The sequence below is a fragment of the Alosa sapidissima genome, chromosome 2, assembly GCF_018492685.1.
Source record: "Alosa sapidissima isolate fAloSap1 chromosome 2, fAloSap1.pri, whole genome shotgun sequence".
NCBI lineage: Eukaryota > Metazoa > Chordata > Actinopteri > Clupeiformes > Clupeidae > Alosa > Alosa sapidissima.
In genome coordinates, this window is record NC_055958.1 from 32,380,127 (window position 1) to 32,405,337 (window position 25,211).

The 25,211-nt window shown below is 47.0% G+C and overlaps 1 protein-coding gene across 1 annotated transcript; it reads left to right on the forward strand.

The window, feature by feature from the left end:
- The first annotated feature begins 335 nt into the window (after positions 1-335).
- On the forward strand, positions 336-24,474 carry impg2a (interphotoreceptor matrix proteoglycan 2a). The gene is made up of 21 exons (XM_042078431.1): positions 336-423; positions 786-1,022; positions 5,968-6,134; positions 6,233-6,258; positions 6,613-6,639; positions 7,051-7,100; positions 7,232-7,332; positions 8,348-8,512; positions 8,707-8,765; positions 9,064-9,084; positions 9,897-10,084; positions 11,392-11,456; positions 13,162-13,381; positions 13,672-14,501; positions 15,105-15,324; positions 15,925-16,135; positions 16,940-17,128; positions 19,654-19,855; positions 20,114-20,193; positions 22,088-22,148; positions 22,265-24,474. The coding sequence occupies exons 1-20, from the start codon at positions 336-338 to the stop codon at positions 22,122-22,124; spliced, it is 3,183 nt and encodes a 1,060-aa protein (XP_041934365.1). The 3' UTR covers positions 22,125-22,148; positions 22,265-24,474.
- Positions 24,475-25,211: the final 737 nt, after the last annotated feature.

The window sequence follows — 25,211 nt, forward strand, 5'->3', positions numbered from 1 at the left end:
TGCGGGATTACCCAACGAGATTAAGGAGCAAAGCAGGGATCCAATCTTTCCATCTGCCCATCCTGCCTGACTCGCATTGCATCGCCACAGCAACCAGTACCTGTGCTCGCCAACACCCTTCCCAAACTCGGATCCGTAACTCAAACCATGGATATCGGATGTTTATGACTTTCCAACCGGACAGGAGTGACCGCTGGACAACGTGTGTGTGCTTGTGATAGAGTGTCGGGGCGTGTGTATGATGAGTGTTTGTGTGAGTGTGTGTCGAGTGAACGGCAGGCACAGAGGAGTGTGTGGCGCTCAGAGACTTGGGGACTAAGAGTCAAGGATTTACAATGCAGAACCGCCACTGGAGCTACTTCTCCTGCTTTGGATACGGCCTAGCCCTCCTCTGCACTATGGGATATCTACACACGAGCACAGGTAATTGTGTGTGTGTGTGTGTGTGTTTTCATATATCTGAGATGAGGTCTTACGAGTGAATGTGAGTAAGAGTGTAAGAGTGGGTACTTTTTTTGTGTGTGCGTGTGTGTGTTAACATATTTATGGGTTAATGTTTTTGTGCGTACATTTTTGTGTGAGTGCATGTGTGTGTTTACATGTTTATGGATGTTTATGTTTTTGCGTGCGTGCGAGAGAGAGACTGAAACCGACTTCCGATCTCTGCTGTACATTAACTGTGTGTGTGTGTGTGTGTGTGTGTGTGTGTGTGTGTGTGTGTGTGTGTGTGTGTGTGTGTGTGTGTGTGTGTGTGTGTGTGCGTGCGTGCGTGCGTGTGTGTGCAGATGCTGCAGCAGCTGAGCGTGTGTTCCCCGGAGGGGCCCTGGTGGAGTTTGGGCCGGGGGCGGCGGCCGTCGGTGACCCAGCTGGACTGTTCGATCAGGGGAGCTGGACAAGAGGGGAGGGGGAGGGGGGCCGACGCAGGAGGAGGAACGTACTGCTGCCCAGCGGAGTCCGAATCTGCTCCCAGGAGTCCCTGCAGCAGGCCCTCCAATACCACTTACAGTACTACCACCTCAGAGGTAAGAACACACACACACACACACAAACACACTCAAAGAATAATGCAGTGCTCGACATATCGCATTTGGAGTTGTAAATATTTGTGGGGTGATGCAGCTTCTTCTGTTAGCTGTATAGTAGCTTAATGACGACACTGATGGATTTTCAGCGTTCTTGCAGTGAAAGGTGTGTGTGTGTGTGTGTGTTGAGGGCTTAAATGGCTGGATTAGCTGGTTGATGAGTGAACTTAAACGCTCCACAGCAAGGGGTGGCCTCATAGAGGACACATGAAGAGCAGGACTCCACCAAACACACCACCTCACAGACAGGCCCACTGCACAACCTTTGTGACTCTATCCCTTTGACTGTAATGACGTCACAAATACTGAACAACCATTTTGCCTTGAACCATTTGAGGAATAACATTGCAAATCTGTGATTAGCATGTTGCTGGAGCACCCATTTGACAATGTAATAATGTATTACTCAAGCAACCATCTTAAATGCCAATGTAAATTCTAGATCTACACTCATCAGTGACATGATCAATGATCATGAACAATGACATCACAATTACTAAAACAAGGAGGCCTTATACTATAGGGACATCTGTCTATTAGGCTACTGTGTGGACAAACTCTACTCTGACTGCTGTTATGGGATTGTAATAAGAAGGCTTTTGTCTTTGTGTTGTAAAGTTGAGATTTAAAAGATGCTGCAGTTTGTCAGTGAGGAAATAGATGTCTGTTTGTGTGAGTCTCTGTGCTCTGTTGACTGGGGGAAATAGATGTCTGTTTGTGTGAGTCTCTGTGCTCTGTTGACTGGGGGAGGAGGATGACTGCTCAGTGGTCCAGGCCCAGCAGTGGGCCCACGAGTGTGGAGTGCCCAGGGATGGCATTTCGGAGGCCAGTGATGTGAGTAAGAGGAGTGGACCTGCTCTGCAGTTTGGGAGGAGGCTGAAGGACTCCTGCAAGTATATATACAAAAGTATATATATATATACTCTTTTGATCCCGTGAGGGAAATTTGGTCTCTGCATTTAACCCAATCGTGAATTAGTGAAACACAAACAGCACACAGTGAGGTGAAGCACACACTAATCCCGGCGCAGTGAGCTGCCTGCTACAATGGCGGCGCTCGTGGAGCAGTGAGGGGTTAGGTGCCTTGCTCAAGGGCACTTCAGCCGCGACCCACTGGTCGGGGCTCGAACCGGCAACCCTCCGGTTCCAAGTCCAGAGTGCTAACCAGTGGGCCACGGCTGCCCAGTGGGCCATGCTGCCCACGGCTGCATGAGGAGTGCTGAGCCTGAAGCCCTGCTGGAGCCAGTAGTGTGTGTCTGTCTGTGTGTCTGTGTGTCTGTGTGTCTGTCTGTGTGTCTGTCTGTTTTGCTGTGTTGCCCAGGGGGAGGCTGAGTGACTGGCCGGCCTCAGGGACCTCAGCACCCCTGCAGCACCCCTGCAATTCAGCCTTGAGTCTCGGGTCTCTGCAGGTGGATGTGGATGGTGGACAGTGAGCATGAGGAGGCCTTAGGTCTCAGTGCTCTGCTTGGAGGAGGCTCTTTGCACGGTCAGGCCCTGGAGCTGCGTCAGACCGAGCCTGGAGCACCTGAGCCGGTCAAGGTGTTACTCCCACTAAAGAGATGGAGAGGACTTCCCACCCCTGACACCTGCTGTCAAACCCACCTGTGTCAGCTTTACTCTGTGTGTGTGTGTGTGTGCGTGTGTGTGTGTGTGTGTGTGTGTGAGGTTGCTACCTACCGTAAATCAGGGCCAGCTTAGAGCTCTGAGCCTATCGGAGGAGTCACAGGCCAAAGGGGGATCAAACGTCTCACGTGTCATCCCCTAATCAGCCAATCAGTGAGCGGGAGGGGGGTGGGTCCAGATGTGTGCTGACCAGTAGGCCAGCAGGATCAGTGGCGCCTTTGGTCAGCCGGCTGGCTTAGCTGTGCTGAGCCAGTGAAATACTGACTGTCTGCTGCTGGACAGTGCCAGGTGGGCCACAGGCACTGCTCACTGACCGAGGGCACTCAGCACACCTGACCGGGGGTTGGGGGGGGGGGGGGGGGGGCACACCTGCTCACTCGCACATGATCCGATGTTGGCAGAGAAACCTGACTCATCAATAGTAATGGTGTGTGTGTGTGTGCGTGTGTGTGTACACTTGTCGTTGCTTGTCCATGTCAGTGCATATGTGAGGTTATTTTTTCTGTTTGAATGAGCTTCGAGTCGCATTTCCTCACCAGGGCTAAACAAACACGAGAGTGGTGGTCCTGCTGTCTCTGCAGACTCAGACTTGACTCTTCACCGCACTTCGGACCTGTAACCGGAGGGTTGCCGGTTCGAACCCCAACCAGTAGGCATGGCTGAAGTGCCCTTGAGCAAGGCACCTAACCCCTCACTGCTCCCCGAGTGCCGCTGTTGATGCAGGCAGCTCACTGCGCCGGGATTAGTGTGTGCTTCACCTCACTGTGTGTTCACTGTGTGCTGTGTGTGTTTCACTAATTCACGGATTGGGATAAATGCAGAGACCAAATTTCCCTCACGGGATCAAAAGAGTATATATACTTATACACATTCAGCACTGCTGTAGGCTGCTGATAGCTGGGCTTAAAGACTACTGTACGTTACCCTAGTGCTACTTTAGGCTGCTGCTAGCTGGGCTTAAAGACTACTGTATGTTACCCTAGTGCTGCTGTAGGCTGCTGATAGCTGGGCTTAAAGACTACTGTATGTTACCCTAGTGCTGCTGTAGGCTGCTGATAGCTGGGCTTAAAGACTACTGTACGTTACCCTAGTGCTGCTGTAGGCTGCCAAAAGATGTGCCTACTGTGTGTTACCCTCATACATTGGGACTATGGGACATTTTCAATGAAATGTAGAAGTGTCAGGTTTGAGTAAGACCCACTTAACACTGCATGCACATTAACACTGCATTCACATTAACACTGCAATCACATTAACACTGTATTCACATTAACACTGCAACACTGCATTCACATTAACACTGCATTCACATTAACACTGCAACACTGCATTCATATTAACACTGCAACACTGCATTCACATTAACACTGCATTCACATTAACACTGCATTCACATTAACACTGCAACACTGCATTCACATTAACACTGCATTCACATTAACACTGCAACACTGCATTCACATTAACACTGCATTCACATTAACACTGCAACACTGCATTCATATTAACACTGCAACACTGCATTCACATTAACACTGCATTCACATTAACACTGCATTCACATTAACACTGCAACACTGCATTCACATTAACACTGCATTTACATTAACACTGCATTCACTGAGTAGTGTTTTCACACTATCTACATTGAAATATGCAGGTTTGGTAGGACAGGTGTGTGTGTGTGTGTGTGTGTGTGTGTGTGTGTGTGTGTGTGTGTGTGTGTGTGTGTGTGTGTGTGTGTGCATATACATGTGTGACTGAGATGGTCATGACTATTCCCACTTGAATAATGGGTTCAGTTATTGTTTCTGCCGTGTCAGATGCGGTCAATCACAGCATGACCAAATCTCTCTCTCTCTCTCTCTCTCTCTCACACACACACACACACACGCACACACACACGCACACACACACACAGTCAAGCCAGTAAAGAGTATAGCAGAAAGGTTGTGCTGTGAGAACTTAATTGCGCTCTCATGACTGCTCTCTTTCTCTCTCTCCCTTCACACACACACACACACACACACACACACACACACACACACACACACACACACACACACACACACACACACACACACATAAAGTACACATGACATCAAGCCAGAGCATAGTAGTAGAAGAGACTGCGTGAGAACTTCATTCTACCGTCTTCTACTTTTAGTCATGACACACACACACGACACATACACACCTTTTGTATTTTGCACGCATGTCACTCCATGAATAGAGATTATCTGTTTGTTTTTAATGTGGGTGACTTTATGTCCGAGAGCTTTAAGTGTGCGGTAACAGATAAGCTAAACACACACCTCACTGTTCAGATGGATGTGTCATCATGACTGAACTTGGCCCAAACCAGTTTTGGGATGACTCACCAACCAACACACACACCCCCTGCTGCCAGTCCTACGTGGGATTAACTAGCAGGGGTGGCAGGCAGGAGGTCCTCACGTTGCCATGGTAATCCCACGAGGTCATTTGATGGGCTGTAACTGCACAGCAGCAGTGACTGGAGGCTCATTGACTGGGCAAAGGTGTCTGGTCCAATGAATGAATGGTTCACCGTGTGTTAGAAGGCGTGAATCAGAACTGTGCTGGTCTGATCTGGGCCGCATGGTACAGAGATGGTGGACCAGCATGTGTGTTGAGGACAAGAGAGTCATGAATACACCAGCCAGCACAGTGAGCTCAATAGGCCCAAATACAAACATGACAAATAGTCCACTTGGACCTTCAGATGCACTTAATGGAGAAACACACTTTACTGTAGAGATTGTGAAATGATTTATACAAAATATATAAATTGGCATGTGTAATGGCCTGTATCATTTCTGACTCCTGCGTCATTGCTACAATAGATTGGGGACAAGCATGTGAAGTATTGTGCCTAACCAGAGTGATTTAAATGACACTTGTCCTCTCCCCTTCTTTCTCTGTTCTCTTCATCCTGCTGTTCCCCTCCTCTGCTCCTCTCCCTCTTTCTTTTATTTGCCATCTCTCCTTCCTCCTCCTCTGCTCCTCTCCTCCTTTCTTTTATTTGCCATCTCTCCTTCCTCCTCATCTCTCCTCTCCCTCTTTCTTTTATTTGCCATCTCTCCTTCCTCCTCCTCTGCTCCTCTCCTCCTTTCTTTTATTTGCCATCTCTCCTTCCTCCTCATCTCTGCTCTCCTCCTTTCTTTTATTTGCCATCTCTCCTTCCTCCTCATCTCTGCTCTCCTCCTTTCATTTCTTGTCCTCCTCCCCTCTCACATCTCAGTCTGTCAGGAGACGGTGTGGGAGGCCTTTAAGATCTTCTGGGACCGACTGCCCAATCAGGAGGAGTACCAGCTGTGGATGGGCCAATGCCAGGAGGGCATTATGACAGCCCGCGATATTGGCGCCACTTTCAGCCAATCAGAAGAGCACTTGGCTCTTGTCAATAAGGTGAGTGGAAATCTGTTTGAAATCTGTACATGCACGTGTTCTTTCTGAGACAGTGAGCTGTGTGTTCTTCTAACACTGTCTTCTTACTCTGTTTGCAGAGACTGGCCCTGAGCAATGAGAGGAGGTAAGATACCCTCTCTCTCTCTCTCTCTCTCTCTCTCCCTCTCTCTCTCTCTCTCCCTCTCTCTCCCTCTCTCTCTGTCTCTGTCTATCCCTCTCTCTTACACACATACATAGACTCATTCACACACTCTTAGATACACACCCACTCACTACCTCTCATGCATGGCGGCATATAGACACGCACACACACACACACACACACACACACACACACAGAAAGAGAGAGAGAGACCAACTAACTGTATCAATACAACTTTGAAGTTTGTGTTATGTCATTGGCATGTAATGAATTGAATTGGATTGAATTGCAAGCCAGTCTAAGACTCTTGTGTGTGTGTGCTGTCTGCTTCCTCAGTCAGGGCACACTACCGCCTGAGTGCAGGTATGACCTCTGACCTTTAGGAGTGTCCAGGCCTAGCAGCTAGCAGCTAGCTGCTAGCGCTTGTTTGTTTGTCTATCTATGTCAGTTTGAGTTACTGTTTGTCTTTGAATGTCTCAGTCTATGTCCCGGTGTGTGTATGTGTGTGTGTGTGTGTGTGTGTGTGTGTGTGTGTGTGTGTGTGTGTGTGTGTGTGTGTGTGTTTGCGTTTGCATCCATATTTGAGTATGTTTAGTTGGTTATGTCCGTCTCTGTTTGTTGTGTGTGTGTGTGTGTGTGTGTGTGTGTGTGTGTGTGTGTGTGTGTGTGTGTGTGTTAATGTTGTAGAGAGTTTGTTTATGTTTTTATGATTAGTGTAGATAATTGAGGCCCCATGTGACCATGTGACTATAATTCTCAAATGTGATCCCTCAGAGCACAGACAGAAGCACCGCCCCCTCAGGAGAGTAAACCAGTCCAAACAGGTTTGTGTGAGTGTGTGTGTGTGTGTGTGTGTGTGTGTGTGTGTGTGTTCAGTGAGCTTCATTATGTAAACTCACACAATTTAACCCATTAGTCTCAGCATCTAAGGTGTGGCCTGTTTCCTTGGTTACAGAGGATGAGGCTGCTGTGTCAGAGCACGGTGAGGAAGAGTTGCCCTTGGAAGAAGTGGAGGCTGCCATGGTTACCGATTTAACACCAGTTGATGTGCCGGAGGTCAGTGATTGGTTGTTTCAGGCTGTGTCAGTGACTGGATATTTGAGTTATCTTTGGGCTGGGGCTTAATCAGTGATTGGTTCTTTCAGACTGGTTATGGTCAGTGATTAGATATATGAGTTGTTTTGGGGTGGGATCTCACCCATAGGGGTGTTGGGGCGTGGTGGAGTAGGTGTAGTGTTGCACCACGTGACAGTCAGGTTCTATCCCCAAACCCACAGTTGTGGTGTTGCACCACGTTACAGTCAGGTTCTATCCCCAAACCCACAGTTGTAGTGTTGCACCACGTGACAGTCAGGTTCTATCCCCAAACCCACAGTTGTGTCTGAGGCATTTTGGATAAAACCATCAGCTAAGTAATTTTAATTTCACTTTACTCTATTTGGATGATTTCAGGCAGCTGGACGTCCACTTTGCATCCCTGAGGCCATTTTATCTGATCAGTCTTGCTTTCAGTTTGAATAGACAGGGTCCTTTATATCAACTATTGTTGTTCTTCATGGTTAAAAAAATTCTCTGTTTATCTAGTAATAATTCTTGCTGAGGTGACAGTTGCAGTAGGCCAAATGGGTTTTAAACACGTCCGACTTTAACAGTTCACTGTCATCAAGTGGATGTAGGCTAATGGTCAGTACATGACTAAATGTGTGATTCATGGTTGTCCTGTATGTTTGTATGCTGCATGTATGATTCATGGTTGTATGCTGCCATCGTCAACGTTATGACTCATCATTAATCTGGCATCAAACATGGGCAACATTTTAGTTAATGATCAGCTGTTGTCCAGATATGCCCGACTCTACCGCTAATGGTTAATCTGGTGTGCAAACATGACCATCTGAATGGGTCATCATGGGTCATTCGGTATACTGACATGACCAACTTCTTCATTCATGACTCATGATTAATCTGGTATGCTAACTAGCATGGTTATAGTCTAGTATTCTAACTATTATGTGTGTGTGTGTGTGTGTGTGTGTGATATGGTTCTCTGCGTGTGGGGGTATTGGTCCAGATTGACAATGAGATTGAGGTGGAGGCAGTTGTCTTACCAACACGGGCCGTGATGGAGCAGCAGGTGGAACTGAGCGCGCTCCTACACGGAGAACCCTGGAGTGAAGACCTCAACGACCCCACCTCCCTCACACACCACACACTCTCACAGGAGTTCACTCAGAAGGTAATGCACACACACGCACACACACAAACAAAGACACACACTCACACTCTCACAGTTCACTCAGAAGGTTACACACACACATGCACACGCACACATGCACACACACACACACGCATGCATGCACACATGCACACAAACACACACACACACAGACACGCACACAGACAGTTCTCTAATGTACCTTTTCTCTTCAGGTCTCTGCTGCACTTGAGAAGCTGCAAGAGTTTAAGAGTGTGTCTGTGGTAGAGTTCAGGTACGTTGTGTGTGTGTGTGTGTGTGTGTGTGTGTGTGCGTGTGTCTGTCTGTCTGTCTGTCTGTGTGAATGTGCGTGTGTGTGTGCGTGTGTGTGTGTCTGTCTGTCTGTCTGTCTGTGTGAATGTGCGTGTGTGTGTGCGTGTGTATGTGTATGTGTCTGTCTGTGTGAATGTGCGTGTGTGTGTGTGTGCGTGTGTATGTGTGTGTGTGTGTGTGTGAGTGAGTGAGTGTGTGTGTGTGTTTGTGCATGTATTTTATCTGTGTCAATTATGACTCATCTGTTTGTTTTTTATCAGGCCTCAGACGGAAGCTTCTGGGTGAGTCACAGCCTCTTAATTCACACACACACACACACACACACACACACACACACACACACACACACACACACACACACACACACACACACACACAGTGTTTAGTTGATAAGCATCTAATTGCTGAGCTGTGGTGGCCTCGTTATCTCATAAGACTTCCTGCTGTGTTCATCTGTCACTTAACACACACGTGCCACCCCCCCCCCTCTCTCTCTGTCTGTCTTTATCTCTGTTCGCTCTATTTTCTTCCTCCACTCTGTCTTCTTCTGTCTTTACATATTTTCCATCTCCTTCAAACACACACACACACACACACAAATACACAGGCCCATATATGTCATTCTCTCCTTCCTTCTCTCTCTCTCTCTCTCTCTCTCTCTCTCTCCCCCCATCTCTGTCAGTCTTAATATTGTTACCGTGTCTACTGTAAGTGGGATAAGTGTCATGGTGCCCAGCTGGATGCTGGGATAAGATTATCCTGCAAGCTTTATCGCCTTGGTGATCATGACCCTTCCTCCCATCACACTAACACCGAGTCCCTATAGGACCTAAATAAAAGTTATTGCAACCTACACTGCGTATGTGTGTGTGTGTGTGTGTGTGTGTGTGTGTGTGTGTGTGTGTGTGTGTGTGTGTGTGTTTGTGTGTGTGCGCGCGCATGTGTGTGTTATTCTTTCTTTCCATCTTTGAGTGTGTGTGTGTATTTATTCATGTGTGAGTAACAGAGTACTAGTTACTCTCTTTGTGAGAGTGTGTGTGTGTGTGTGTGTGGGTGTGTGTGTATAACAGAGTGGATTATTCTCTGTCTCCAGCTTTGAGAGTGTGCGTGTGGAGTATGTGGTGTCGGTGCTGACGGATGGAGGAGAGGTTAGTGGGGAGACACTGGACTTCATCAACCTGCAGTCCAACATGGTGGAGAGCAGCTTCATCGACCCCGAGCTGCCCACTGCGGAGTACACCATCACTGACCTCAGGAGCTTTATCACGGAGGCATTACACGGTAATACACACACACACACACTGCACTGTACATCATCACCATCAGATGCTACTGATATGAAGCATTGCATGGTAACACACAAGACCATGAAGTAGTCTGTGTGCACTCACAATGCACTCATAATGTAGTGCACTGCACTCCTGATTATAGTGTGCTGCATAGATAGATAGATAGATTGATAGATAGATAGATAGATAGATAGATAGATAGATAGATAGATACATACTTACTTGTACATACATACATACATACATACATACTTACTTGTACTTACATACATACATACATACATACATAAGTATAAGTATAGTATAAGTATATATACTTTTTTGATCCCGTGAGGGAAATTTGGTCTCTGCATTTAACCCAATCGGTGAATTAGTGAAACACAAACAGCACACAGTGAACAGAAGCACACACTAATCCCGGCGCAGTGAGCTGCCTGCTACAATGGCGGCGCTCGGGGAGCAGTGAGGGGTTAGGTGCCTTGCTCAAGGGCACTTCAGCCGCGGCCCACTGGTCGGGGCTCGAACTGGCAACCCTCCGGTTACAAGTCCAGAGTGCTAACCAGTGGGCCACGGCTGCCCCAAAACATACATACATACATACATACTTACATACTACATACATACATACTACATACATACATACATACATACATACATACATACATACATACATACATACATACATACATACTTACTTGTACCTACATACTTACATACATACATACATACATACATACTTACTTGTACATACATACATACATGTACTTACTTACTTACTTTATTCATGCCGAGGGAAATTTTAGGCATCCAGTAGCTTAGACAACCATAACACAACAAACACACATATATCTCACATACATATAAATCCCTCACAGACCTGTATGCACTCATACTCCTAATGCACTCCTGACAGTAGTGTGCTCGTGCGTACTGTACTCCTGAGTGACTGTAGTGCACTCCTGACTGTAGGGTGCTCGTGTTTAGTGTACTCCTGAGTGACTGTGGTGCACTCCTGACTGTAGTGTACTCGTGTGTACTGTACTCCTGAGTGACTGTACTGCACTCCTGACAGTAGTGTGCTTGTGTGTACTGTACTCCTGAGTGACTGTACTGCACTCCTGACAGTAGTGTGCTCCTGAGTGACTGTAGTGCACTCCTGACAGTAGTGTGCTTGTGTGTACTATACTCCTGAGTGACTGCACTGCACTCATGACAGTAGTGTGCTTGTGTGTACTATACTCTTGAGTGACTGTAGTGCACTCCTGACAGTAGTGTGCTCGTGTGCTGTGTCCTCTGCAGTGGTGGAGACGTACGCTCTTGAGGAGACTGAGCCCAGCACTGGACCAGCTGAGGAAGGCAGCATTGTGAGTCGGCACTCTTTATTTCTAGCAATAGAAACCTGCCCTATCAGTCTGGCTCTGTGGCTAGTGGTCAGAATGGAGCAAATGGAGTTGGTAAAAGTACCTATATTGATTAGTTCGACACAGGCTGGTTGGTTACAGTGATTATTAGTTGTGTGTGTGTGTGTGCGCATGTGGTTTGCGTTGTGTGTGTGCATCTGGATATACTCTTTTGATCCCGTGAGGGAAATTTGGTCTCTGCATTTATCCCAATCCGTGAATTAGTGAAACACACTCAGCACACAGTGAGGTGAAGCACAAACTAATCCCGGCGCAGTGAGCTTGCCTGCAACAACAGCGGCGCTCGGGGATCAGTGAGGGGTTAGGTGCCTTGCTCAAGGGCACTTCAGCCGTGCTACACTGGTCGAGGCTCGAACCGGCAACCCTCCGGTTACAGGTCCGGAGTGCTAACCAGTGGGCCACAGCTGCCCCAGCACTACACTATAATACACTATGTTGGCGTCTGAACCATGATTATTGTGGGTGCAGGTTGTAGATGGTAGACTGTAGACTGTAGACTGTGATTGTGTTAAGTTGAGGAGCAGGCAGCACCAGTTGATCTACAGTATGCTGATATACTTTCCCCTGTACTGTGGTGTTCATGAGAGAATTAGAGTTCAGCTTATTTAGGTTGTGGCTGCCACACTTTGCTCAGTTGCTATGGTTGCACAGACTGTGCTGTGTCAATGAAACAGTGATTCGGGCTGATTTCAGATGTGCTTGTGCGTTTTGAGTTGCTTTGGTTTGGCCTGTGATTTGGTGTGGTTTTAGATGTGCTTCTATCCACATTTGAAGGTGTGGTTTGTTTGGCGTGCTCATCTGCTCAGGTGATTTTCCCATGTTCGGTGCGCTGCAGACAACACTGGTTCTTAGCGTGACGTCCGAGTGGCTTATGTGTTTAGATGTCCTGGAATGTGCCGTGAGTGGTTTAGCTGGTGTGTTTAGGGCAGGGGTCTCCAACAAGTAGCTCACAAGCTGCCAGTACTTCCCCACCTGTTTCTGAGTAGCTCTCTAAAAGGTTAAAGGTTAAAGGACACAGTCATTTGGTAAACCTGTTCAAATTCCTAGCAAATCTACAAAGGAGCTGAAAGGAGCCTTAACACATAAAGCCTATCCAGCTGTTTTGTAGCCCTAACACATACAGCCTATCCAGCTGTTTTGTAGTCTTAACACATGCAGCCTATCCAGCTGTTTTGTAGCACAAAAACATGCAGCCTATCCAGCTGTTTTGTAGCCCTAACACATGCAACCTATACAGCTGTTTTGTAGCCCTAACACATACAGCCTATCCAGCTGTTTTGTAGTTTTAACACATAACGCCTATCCAGCTGTTTTGTAGCCCTAACACATGCAGCCTATCCAGATGTTTTGAGTGGAGATCAGCTATGTGATTACATGCTACTAATAACCCATAAAACATTGGTAGCTCTTGGCCATGTTTTTCAAATGTAGCGCTTGGAGGAAAAGAGGTTGCTAGGCGTCCTATTGTGAGGTGTCGGTTCTGTAGGAATCTGGCTCTACCATGTGGCTTTGAGTGATTAGGTCCTCTGATACCTCTGGTGTTTGGTTCAGAGCACTCTCAGTTCACAGGTTTAAGTGTCCTGTGTGTGTGTGTGTGTGTGTGTGTGTGTGTGTGTGTGTGTGTGTGTGCGCATGGTTCTGTTTCCAGGATGACATCCTGGCTGCAGAGATTCCCCTTGACTCCGGACAGGAAGTGTTTGAGGAGGTGCCGAAGGACGACCTCCTCGACCCCACCTTGACCACTGACCCTTGGGGTGGCCAGGAGGCTGAGGTCATCGGGGAGAATGATGTCATCATTCTAGATGAGAGTGATGCAGAGCCACCTCTCACTGAACACACAGCTGAGGAGGAGGAGCAGGAAGCACCAGGTGAGTTACACACACACACACATGCACGCACACACGCACACACATGCACGCACACACACACATGCATGCACGCACGCACACACACACGCACACACACACATGCACGCACACACACACATGCACGCACGCACACACGCACACACATACATGCACGCACACACACACACGCACGCACACACACACACTCACACACACACACACACACACACACACACACACACACACACACAAAAACACACACACACACACACACACTGTCCCACACTCACTGATCTCTCTGTGTCTCCCAGCAGTGGACGAGGGAGAGGAGCTTTTGGTCAGTAATGTTGTGGACGCTGAGGCTAACCCCACAGACAGCCCCTCGGTGGAGAACGAGGCTGTTGCTGATGACCTGGCCACTGAAATCTCTGGATCGGGCTCGGGAGGAGAGGATTGGCCGGCCGTGGTGGGCGTGAGCCTGCCTGAAGCCCCGCCCCCCGATACGGAGGACAGCACAGCGGAGGCGCCTGCTAGTGATGTCACAGAGGAGGAATATGACATCAGCACCATCACCACAGTAACGGTCGAGGAGGAGGAGGAGGAGGAGGCTAAAGAGGAGACAGTCCCCGCCGAGGCCCAGCAGGAGGAGGAGGAGCTTGTGGTTCCCATGGAGACCGAGGCTCCTGTGGTCATAGAGGAAGAGGCAGAGCAAGAGGAGCCAGGTGTGTCAGAGGTAGACCTCACGGAGGATGAGATCCTATTGGTCGGCGAGACGTCCGAGGCCCCACTGGACTCTATCCAGCCCACACCCATCTCCCCGGAGAAGGAATCCCCCTTCACCCTCATCGCCATGGTTACACCTGAGGAGGAAGAGCAAATGAAGAAAGCGACAGCGTCTACAGAGCCGCCCATCGTTCTGACCGTGTCCGAGGTGGACTACGACGTCTATATCCACGGTGACCACATGGAGGACGGCAGTGGCTACTTGGATGACCCCGGCAGAATCGCCATGCCAACCAACCCTGGGCGGGCACTGATGGTGTTCTTCAGCCTGAGGGTCACCAACATGGTGTTCTCCGACGACCTCTTCAATAAGAGCTCACCGGAGTACAAGGAACTGGAGCAGCGCTTCCTTGAGCTGGTACGCATCACCATACACATTAATCTCATTTATGTGTATATTGATATGATATGCTATGCAGGCACATATATATATATATATATATATATATGCTCATTGAGCGCAATGCAAATCAAAACAGCTAATAGGCTAACTGAAATAAAACCATGCCAATCTCTAGGTATGTGATGATGTGGGGCTATTTTAATTCCAAAGGCCAAGGGAACTTTATCAGGATGCATAATATCCTGGATCTATGAAATAACTGGCCTTTAAAAATAAAAATCTGACTGTCTCTATGGGAATTTAACATAGGGGTGTGAATACTTATGATGCCTGTATTTTAAGGAAGAACATTTATTTATTTATGATACATTATTCATTCACAAAGAAAATCAGTGTCCTTAAAGGTTGGATATTTCCTCATTTTTTTTACTTAAGGCATTAAGATCAATTTCCAAAAGATGATTTTATATTTCTCTTTTTAGTCAACTTTAGCAGAGGTGCCAATAATTCTGGAGGGTACTGTATGTAGATATGTGTGTATGTGTCCATGTGCGTATGCATGTGTGTTAGGGCACGTTCATGAGCATGTTGTCTGTGTGCGTTCTGTGTGTCCCTCAGCTGGTGCCATACCTGCAGTCCAACCTCAGTAACTTTGAGAACCTGGAGATTCTTAACTTCCGTAACGGCAGCATCGTGGTGAACAGCCGCATGAAGTTTGGGAAGCCCGTGCAGCGCGGGGTCACCAGCTCGGTCTACCTCATCCTGGAGGACTTCTGCAACACCGCCTACCAGACCATGAACCTCGCCATAGACAAGTACTCACTGGACGTGGAGTCAGGTCAGTCACACACACACACACACACACACACACAAACATGGCCATAGACAAGTACTCACTGGACGTGGAGTCAGGTCAGTCACACACACACACACACACACACACACACACACACACAAACATGGCCATAGACAAGTACTTACTAGACGTGGAGTCAGGTTAGTCACACACACACACACAAACATGGCCATAGACAAGTACTCACTAGACGTGGAGTCAGGTTAGTCACACACACACACACACACACACACACACAGACACACACACACACACACACACAAACATGGCCATAGACAAGTACTCACTACAAGTGAAGTCAGGTTAGTCACACACACACACACACACACACACAGCTGTGTACTCTATTGGGCTTTCCACATGGTGTAGTGTGTGAACTGTCGATGAACTCAGTGTGTGTGTTTGAGAGTTTGCATGACTGGTGTGATTAGGTAGGCAAGATTAAACAGCTCTCCTGGAGCTGTGTGTGTGAATGTCATGATTCATTCATTTCGGTTTCCTTAGTGTGCACTAATCACTCTCTCTCTCACACACACACACACACACACACACACACACACTCCTCCTCCCCTCTGTGTGCAGGTGAACAGGCGGACCCGTGTAAGTACCAGGCGTGTAACGAGTACGCGGAGTGCATGGTGAACCGCTGGTCGGGTGAGGCGGAGTGTGTGTGTAATGCCGGCTACTACAGCGTGGACGGACTGCCCTGCCAGAGCATCTGTGAGCTGCAGTCCGACTTCTGCATGAACGACGGCAAGTGTGACATCATCCCTGGAAAAGGAGCAATCTGCAGGTGTGTGTGGGACAGAGAGAGAAAGACAGGGGAGACCAGTGTGAATAATAAAATGTTTACATAATATGTTTATATATATATTTACTTATTATACTGCTCTTCACAATGCAAGTACAACACTCCATTGACTTGAATGGGATTTCCAAACGTTCTACGGTAATATATATTCATGTAATTACCGCTGAAACATACCGCTGTCAATGGCAATGGGTTTTGTGCTTCTGATTTACGTCTTTCATGTCACTCTGCAAGTAGTCCGGTCACTTCTTGCAACGGATCTCATTCAAAAGTGAGGGCAGATGGTTGATCAGCTGTGTTGTAAAGAATGTTTGATTCAAGTTCAGCGTGTGTTGCAAACTATTTGTTTCTCAGCAAAAGCCACGACGAAACATTAACAAATAAATGTAAAGAGACATGTCATGTGGAGTTTATTTTTTTTGTTTTGGCAAGTAGCCGTATAATAAGCGGGATAAGTCCCGACAGGGTGAACCGAACCCTGACGTGCCAGAAGAGGGGTCTTGCTTCACCCTGAAGGGTGTTCTATACATTACCCCTTAAATAATGTGATATAAAAATGTAATGTGATAATGTATGAATCTGTGTGGACTTAGGTTTTTAAATATGCTCTACATGTATATGCACCTCTTTACTATCATTTTGTCAGCAATGTCAATATGTGTTAATGTGTGTTATTGTCTCTCTTTCTCTCTACCCCTACTGTACCTCTCCCTCTCACTCTGTGTGTGTGTGTGTGTGTGTGTGTGTGTGTGTGTGTGTGTGTGTGTGTGTGTGTGTGTGTGTTAGGTGTCGTGTGGGTGAAAACTGGTGGTACCGTGGTGAGCACTGTGAGGAGTATGTGTCGGAGCCACTGGTGGTTGGCATCGCCATAGCGTCAGTTGCCGGGTTTCTACTGGTGGCTTCTGGCGTCATCTTCTTCCTGGCAAGAGCCCTCAGGGACCAGTATGACAAAGAGGAGACTGAGGACCCCTTACGGTAGGCACACACACGCACAGACACACACACACCACACACACACGCACACACAAACACATACACGCACAGACACACAGACACAGACATGCACACACAAACACACACACACATACACACACACACACACACACACACACACACACACACACACATTGTATACACATACACACAATATGGAAAAGGTCTGGGAAAAAATCATAGAGGAATCACCCTTGTCATGTAAGATACCTGATATGCTGTTGTTAGGGGCAGCCGTGGCCTACTGGTTAGGGCTTCGGGCTTGTAACCGAAGGGTTGCCGGTTCGATCCCCGACCCAGTAGGAAAAATGTGGGCGGGGGAAGTGGTTGAGCACTGCTCTCCCATGCCCACATCCATGGCTGAAGTGCCCTAGAGCAAGACACCTAACCCCTCACTGCTCCCCAAGCGCTGCTGTAGCAGGCAGCTCACTGCGCCGGGATTAGTGTGTGCTTCACCTCACTGTGTGTTCACTGTGTGCTGTATATGTTTCACTAATTCACGGATTGGGATAAATGCAGAGATCAAATTTCCCTCACGGGATCAAAAGAGGATATATACTTATATACTGTATAGAGCTTGCAAATGCATTTCCTAAAATGGAATAATGCCTTCCCTTCCACTTCCAATGTAAAAATGAACATACATTTTCCAGATTTTTTCCATGTTGGGTAGTAGATGTATGGTGTGCTCTAAACATATGGAACACACATGAAAATTACACATCTATACATGACAATCTACGAGACACGCTGTGAAAGATTCCTCAGCATTCACATCTATACATGACAATCTACGAGACACGCTGTGAAAGATTCCTCAGCATTCACCATCAGACTAAAGGCCATTGCACACTGAGTCTGTGTTTCTACTCAGAATCTCAGAATGTCCGTCATAAAAGATTTGGGACTAGGCGTCTGGATCTGTCACATCTGTATAGTACTGAAATGGCAGATTTTAGTGTGCAATAGCCTTGAGACTCCAATTACAGTAGTATTCTTCAACAGACTCCTCCTCCACACCAAGACTCCTCCTCCTAGCAAGTTAGAATTCTTTCATGCAAAGCACCGGTGGCGATCAAATCCTTAGAAACGTAGAACCGCCAAAAAGGTCCCCGTAAAACCCGAAAGTCCTCGGAACGAATGGAACAGAGCAATGATGTGTATCAATCTGATTTGACTGATTTGTCTCACAGGGGATCGTCCTCACTGAGATACCAGATTAAGATGCAGTGCAGGTAGGTTAGGTAGGCTGAGCTAGATAGTGCATGGTAATGGTCAGGCTAGTCACTCTCTAGATAGTGCATGGTAATAATGGTCACTCTCCCTGTGTCTGTGAGGCAGGCGCAGGCACAGGGTTGTGTGGGAGTGCAATGACCGATCTGGCTTTTGGCACTAAACCCAACATTGCAAAAGCTTAGGCAGGCTCGAACGAACACAAGAGCATGCTCCCAGACACCACACACACACACACAGTGGACACTACACTTAAAGACTGAGACAGACTATGGGACTTATGTCTCTGCAAACTCTTATGTAACTGTCCGGTACTGCTCTGCTGTCGTGACGACCCTTGGGGTAGCTCTAGGAATGTTTGTGTGTGTGTGTGTGTGTGTGTGTGTGTGTGTGTGTACATGTGTGTGTGTGTCTGTCTGCGTGGGGTATTTGTTCACTGGAGCTGAACATAATTAGAAACCTATACCCCAATCACCCACTCACACACACACACACACACACACACACACTCTCCAGTATGAGCTTAGAGCTGGTCCCCTGGGGTGCGTAGCTGGAAATAACCAGGACCAGTCCAGGGTGAGGCCCCCTGCAGAGCTGAGCACGCACACACACACACACACACACACACATACAGTACGCACACACACACACACACACACAGTACACATACACACACACACACACACACACACACACAGTACACATACACACACACATACACATACACACACACACACACACACACACAGTACACATACACACACACACACAGTACACATACACACACACACACACACACACACACACACACACACACACACACACACACACAGTACACATACACACACAAACACACACACACACACACACACAGCCAGTCCCTCTGCAGAGACACCTCTCCCATGACCTCTTATGACCTGTCCTGGCCTCATGTTAGCCCTGAGCCATCCCATACTGAGCACATGTTTACAGGGCGTGGGGCACCTGTGTGTGAGTTTGCATGTGTGTGTGTATGTTGCAGTGTCTGTCATATGTGTATGTGTGCATTTTTTCCCTCAATGTGTTTGAGAGAAATATGTGTATGTGTGAATTAATCTGTGACGTGTGTGTGTGTCTGTGTGTGTGTGTGTGTATGTGTGAATGTGTGTCTGTGTGCGTGTGTGTGTGCGTGTGTCAATGTGTGTGTGTGTGTGTGTGCGTGTGTGAATGTATGTGTGTGTGTGTGTGTGTATGCATGTCTGTGTATTTATCCTCCTCTGTCCATCCCTGTCCAGGCACGGGGACAGCCTGCCGTCTCTGGAGCGGGCCACTAAGTACAACCCCATGTACGAGAGCGAGGCCACCACGGGCTACAGCCACTACTACCGCCGCTACCCCGACCCTCCCATTCACAGCAGCGCCAGCGCAGAGGCCTCCACCGACTTCAGCAGCGAGGAGATACGACACATCTACGAGAACAGCGAGCTCACACGCGAGGTCTGTGTGTGTGTGTGTGTGTGTCTGTGTGTGTCTGTGTGTGTGTGTGTGTGTGTGTGTGTGTGTGTGTGTGTGTGTGTGTGTGTGTCTCTCTGTGTGTTTCTCTGTGTGTCTTTCTATGTGTGTGTGTGTGTGTGTGCGCATGCGATTGTGCATGTGCATGTGTTTCTCTGTGTGTCTGTGTGTTTGTGTGTGTGTGTGTATTTTGTGTGTGTGCTGTCCCCTCTGATTGTGTTTGTGTTTGCTGTGTCTGGACAGGAGATCCAGGACCGCATCCGGATCATCGAGCTCTATGCTAAGGATCGCCAGTTTGCAGACTTCCTGCGGCAGCATCAAGTGTGAGTCTCTCTCCCAATCGGCACCACTATAGCAACTTCAACAGAGACCTCATGTAAACTAGCAATCTCCCTCTCCCAATTAGCACAGAGAGACCTCATGTAAACTAGAAATCTCCCTCTCCCAGTCAGCACAGAGAGGCCTCATGTGGACTAGCAATCACCCTCTCCCAATTAGCAGAGAGAGAGACCTCATGTAAACTAGAAATCACCCTCTTAACCAAATGGATTAAGCACCCTCATGTAAACTAACAACCTGATAAAGCACTAACAAATCTCTCTTAAAGGCGCAGGGATTTCACAGGAAGTCACGTTTGTTAGTGTTTATGTTTTTTTTATAATTACATCATTTATTAGTAGACACGTTTATGCAAAAAAAAAAAAAACGTACATTATATTTTAACCAAGGACCAAACAAAACACGCCAGAGAGAGCTCACCCCTCCCTTCAGTATTCCCAGAGAAATTCCACACAGAGTTTCGTTTTAAAGGAATGGTTCACTGTACACATAACCTCGAGTCTTTATAGGTGATAATGAGTTCAAAGGTTCAAAATCCCTTAGCACAGCCCTTCTTGCTCCAGGTGCTGATGGTGTGCAGTATATTGAAAAAAGTAGTATACATCGCACACTGGAGAGTATTTTTGCTGACTTTATTAGGCGTGAACAAAGCGTTTCGCAATTTGCTTCATCAGGTTCGAGTTCAAACTCTTGTTTGGGAGCAAAATTAAAATCAACACTCCCGTTTTTCCCGGTATTCTCCCGTATTTCAAGGTCATCTCCCAGCACCCTCCCGTTTTGTTATTTCTCCCGGAAATTTGCATGGCCATCAAACTTCATTTTGAAATCATTGTGATCCATTCAGGTTGCCAGATTGTGTATGAAATACACCCTACACATACACGATCACTTAGTTTCAATTTCAACCGTTTTGTCATAGGCTAAAACCTGGCAACCCAAAACCCAAATAAGGAAGCGGGTGCCGACTGCGCAGCCTGAGTCTCGTCGTAAGCAAGCGGGCTAGTTGAATGGCCTACTCCAGAACTAGCTGTTGTGAAATTGTTGGGAATTTAATTGATTAACACATCACATAAACTGTTATTGAGTGTTGTTGATACACTGAACTTGTGCCCTCGGAACCAAATCTGACAGCAAGCAGGTAGGTAAAAGCAACGTAAGGTAAAAGCAACGACCGAAATGCAGTGTTGAAACACGTGTATGAAACGTATTAAATATGCAAACACAGATCCAGTATAAACTGGACCCCCCCCCGAAAAAAAATCTCCCGTTTCTGAAAAGCTAAATGTTGACAGGTATGAGCTAGACCTTTGTTTGCATTAGCAACAAAATGGCTTATAGTTTGTAGCAGCAGGCATGTGCAAAATAAATTTCCATCAACAAACCACTGACAAGGCTTAAAATAGCCTTACACTTCAGTGGTAGTGTGGAGAAGGTCCCCACAGCCAAATGGAAGTTTTGTAACCTTTGCAAGTGTACAAAGAGGTTATAATAAGGACTGTTTTTGAAGTCAGTGAATTTCTTTACTTTGTCTTCCGGCTGCATCACGTTCAACTTGTTGCAGCGCTGAGCAGATCTGGCTGAACGTGATACGTGTTTGTATTGTAGACATAATTTTGCTCTCAAACCAAACTGTGAAGTTGTTATCATCCATAAATAGACCCTAGGTTGTGTTTACAGTGAACCATTCCTTTAATCTGATAAAGCACTCATATAAACTAGTAATCTCCCTCTTTACCTGATAGAGCACTCGTATAAACTAGCAATCTCCCTCTTAACCTGATAGAGCACTCAAATAACATAATAATCTCTCCCTCTCTCTTTCTTTGACCCTCTTTCTTTCTTTCTCTCTTTCTCTCTCTTTCTCCCTCTCTCTCACAGGACGTTGGATACACGGAGAGAGAGCACTTCCACATAGACCAACGAAACAGCTGTGAACAAGGTAGCCCTGCCCATCTCCATGCAGTCCACTAACAGCACTAGTTGATTGGTCATCAGACACATCTGCCCTCTGTGACTGACTGTCTCTAACCAATACTGTCCTCTCCCTCTTTGCAGATATCTGCCTTCAGAACCTGACAGTCCTGTTGCCATGGTATTGCTTGGAGAACACGATGGACGATTTAGAGAATTATGGACGATGGACGATTTCTCGATTTAGAGAACTGTTTAATTTCTTTGTGAGGCAAAGAGACGTAGTTGGACACTCATGTGCAGAGGAAGCCGCTGGTGAATCGGACGTGATGGACCATTTGTGCATCGGGGTGATGACGACATTCAGACAAGATTTCGGTTTCCTGGATGCTCTTGTTATCACAGCCAAAACACCTGACTTTAGGTTCTCAGTCTTCATTGGTCAAGCTGCTTTGTGCTACGTCAGTGCCTTTTCCTGATTGGATAAACCGCTGTTGGAATGGACGAGTTCTCTGCCAATCATGAAATGGCCGTCTGTAATCCCATTGGACACTTGAAAACTGATGACTATCTTCTTAAAGTAACATTTTATCTAGCGTAAATACTCAGTCTCAATGTGGTCGTGAAATATGTGTTGACTGGTATTATGTACCACTGCTATTGATAGCAAAGAGAGATAGATGATTGATGATTTTTTCCAGCATTGATGTAAACTTTCTTGGGTGAGGGACAGCTCAGCAGCTCCCGCACAGTAGGTGTAGGCATGGGGACTTGACTCAGGTGTGCTGGGGATCCCCTGGACTCTAGTGGATCATGACGTGTACACACATGCCCTGTATTCCTGTAGCGGACACTTTTCTCCAAAGTGCAAGAGGGTTTCCACTGGTGAGTTTGCTGCCCGGCTATGGGACCCCTGCCCTGGCTCCAACAACAACACTTATGGCTATGGGGCCCCTGCCCTCCAACACTTATGCCTATGGGGCCCCTGCCCTCCAACACTTATGGCCAGATGCTGCCCACGGAGAGCTGCTGAGGTTCTCAGATCAGAGGTGCGTTCAATAACCACAATCATAGCCCAGACCGTTTTGCAGTTTGTCTTGAGTTTTTTTTGCCGCAAACATTTCCACAAACACACAGTTAGTTCTCCGCAAACATTTTGGGAGTTGGATGGAGAGTTACTGCTGAAATGAAATGTTTACACAATATAGTTCAAATGTATCTGTTCAGAGAAAACAGGTTCACCACAAATGTCCGCCTCTGTTCAAGGAACACACCTCTGCTCTGTGCTATATGCTGTATGCTGTATGCTGTATGCTATATGCTATATGGGTGTGCTAGGAGCTGTCCATGGTGCTGAGGGAACCGTTGTCAGTAGACTGGAGGAATGGGTGTGAGCTTCTCTCACTCTGTCTGTCTGTCTGTCTGTCTGTCTGTCTGTGTCTCTGCTCATTACACCTAGAGCTGTGTTTACATTAGCCAAGTTTTTGTTTGATTCTCTCTCTCTCTCTCTCTCTTTCTCACACACACACACACACACACACCACATCACATACAAACAATAGATCACATACACACAACTAATCATGTCCACTAGGGGATCATTTTCTTTAGCTCTCTCTTTCTCCCTCTTTTTCTCTCTTTATTTTGCTTATTCTGTCTTTATTTTGCTCTCTCTCTCTCTCTCTCTCTCTCTCGCTCTCTCGCTCTCGCTCGAAATCAAACCCAACCTCCAACCTAAAAACAGCTGGCATGCAAGCTGGCCCTACTAATCCCCTTCTCTGAGGTGTGGAGTGCCTGCCAAGGCTGCTCATGCTCCGAACCACCTCTCTCTCTCACTCCCTCCCTCTCGCTGCAAGGCCAGGATGGGCTGGGCATGAGCTAACCCTCTGCAGCTTTAACTATATAATCCATATGGCCAGAAGACAACTGGCTCCGGGCTCCATCTGGCTGACATACGGCCTGGGTCTGGCCCAGGTGTGGTCAGGAGTTGGCTCTCACCGAGGTAGCCAGCTGTCTTCTGGTTATATGTTAGTTGCTAGCCGCTAACCGCTAGCTCCTAGCAGATAGCTGCTAACTGCTAGGTCCTGTGTTCAGATCTGGGTTAGGGTGAGGGTTGGTGTAGGTGGTGTCGGTGAGTAGATTGCAGAGGGTGCTCTCTCAGAAGTGATACACACTACACCTACATTCACATTTGTATGTGAACGAACACACACACACACACACACACAGACACACACACACACACACTCATGCATACACATGCATAACATACATGGTATAATATCAACCTACATGGATGCATGCATATACAGTACTGTACATTACCCACAATGCATCAATGCAGTACCTAAACACACACACACACACACACACACACACATTCAAATAGCCAATGATTCCCTTTCATGAATTGGACTGTACATAACTGTATCTGCATCTGTGTGTGATGTGTAACACTCTGTAGATGTACTGTGTAATGGTGAGTCTGCAGGATTCTTTTTTAAAACATGTTTTTACAGTGCATAACGACAGGTTCACCCTTTCAAATGTGTACAGATGGAAACATATGAGCTGTCCATGCAAAGCAAGATCAATAAAGATGTTTTGTACTCAAACACGGACGGTCTGGAGTGGTGGACACAGTAGATGGACGTAGTGTAGTGTGTGGACTGTTTTAAAATTCCTATCAGTGTGTGGTGAATTTTTGAATTTAGAATATGTGTAGTATATGTTAACAGTGTATAGAGGACTTTTAAAATATGGCATCAGGGTGAGGTAAAATGTTCCATCAATCACGTGTCACTTCACTTGTGGATAAATGTAATCTGTGTGTGTGTGTGTGTGTGAGAGAGAGAGAGAGAGAGATGTTCAGTGACAGGTCTACGTGTGTCTCCTGAAGGCAGAGTTGGGATTACAGGTACCGTCCCGTAATTAGTTAAACCCACAGATTACTGCCCAGATTACAGGGCATTACGAAGGAACCTTGCCGAAGAGGTGTGTGTGTGTGTTAACTCTACTCACTGATGAAGAGGAACACACACATACACACTCACACACACACACACACACACACACACACATACACACAGTC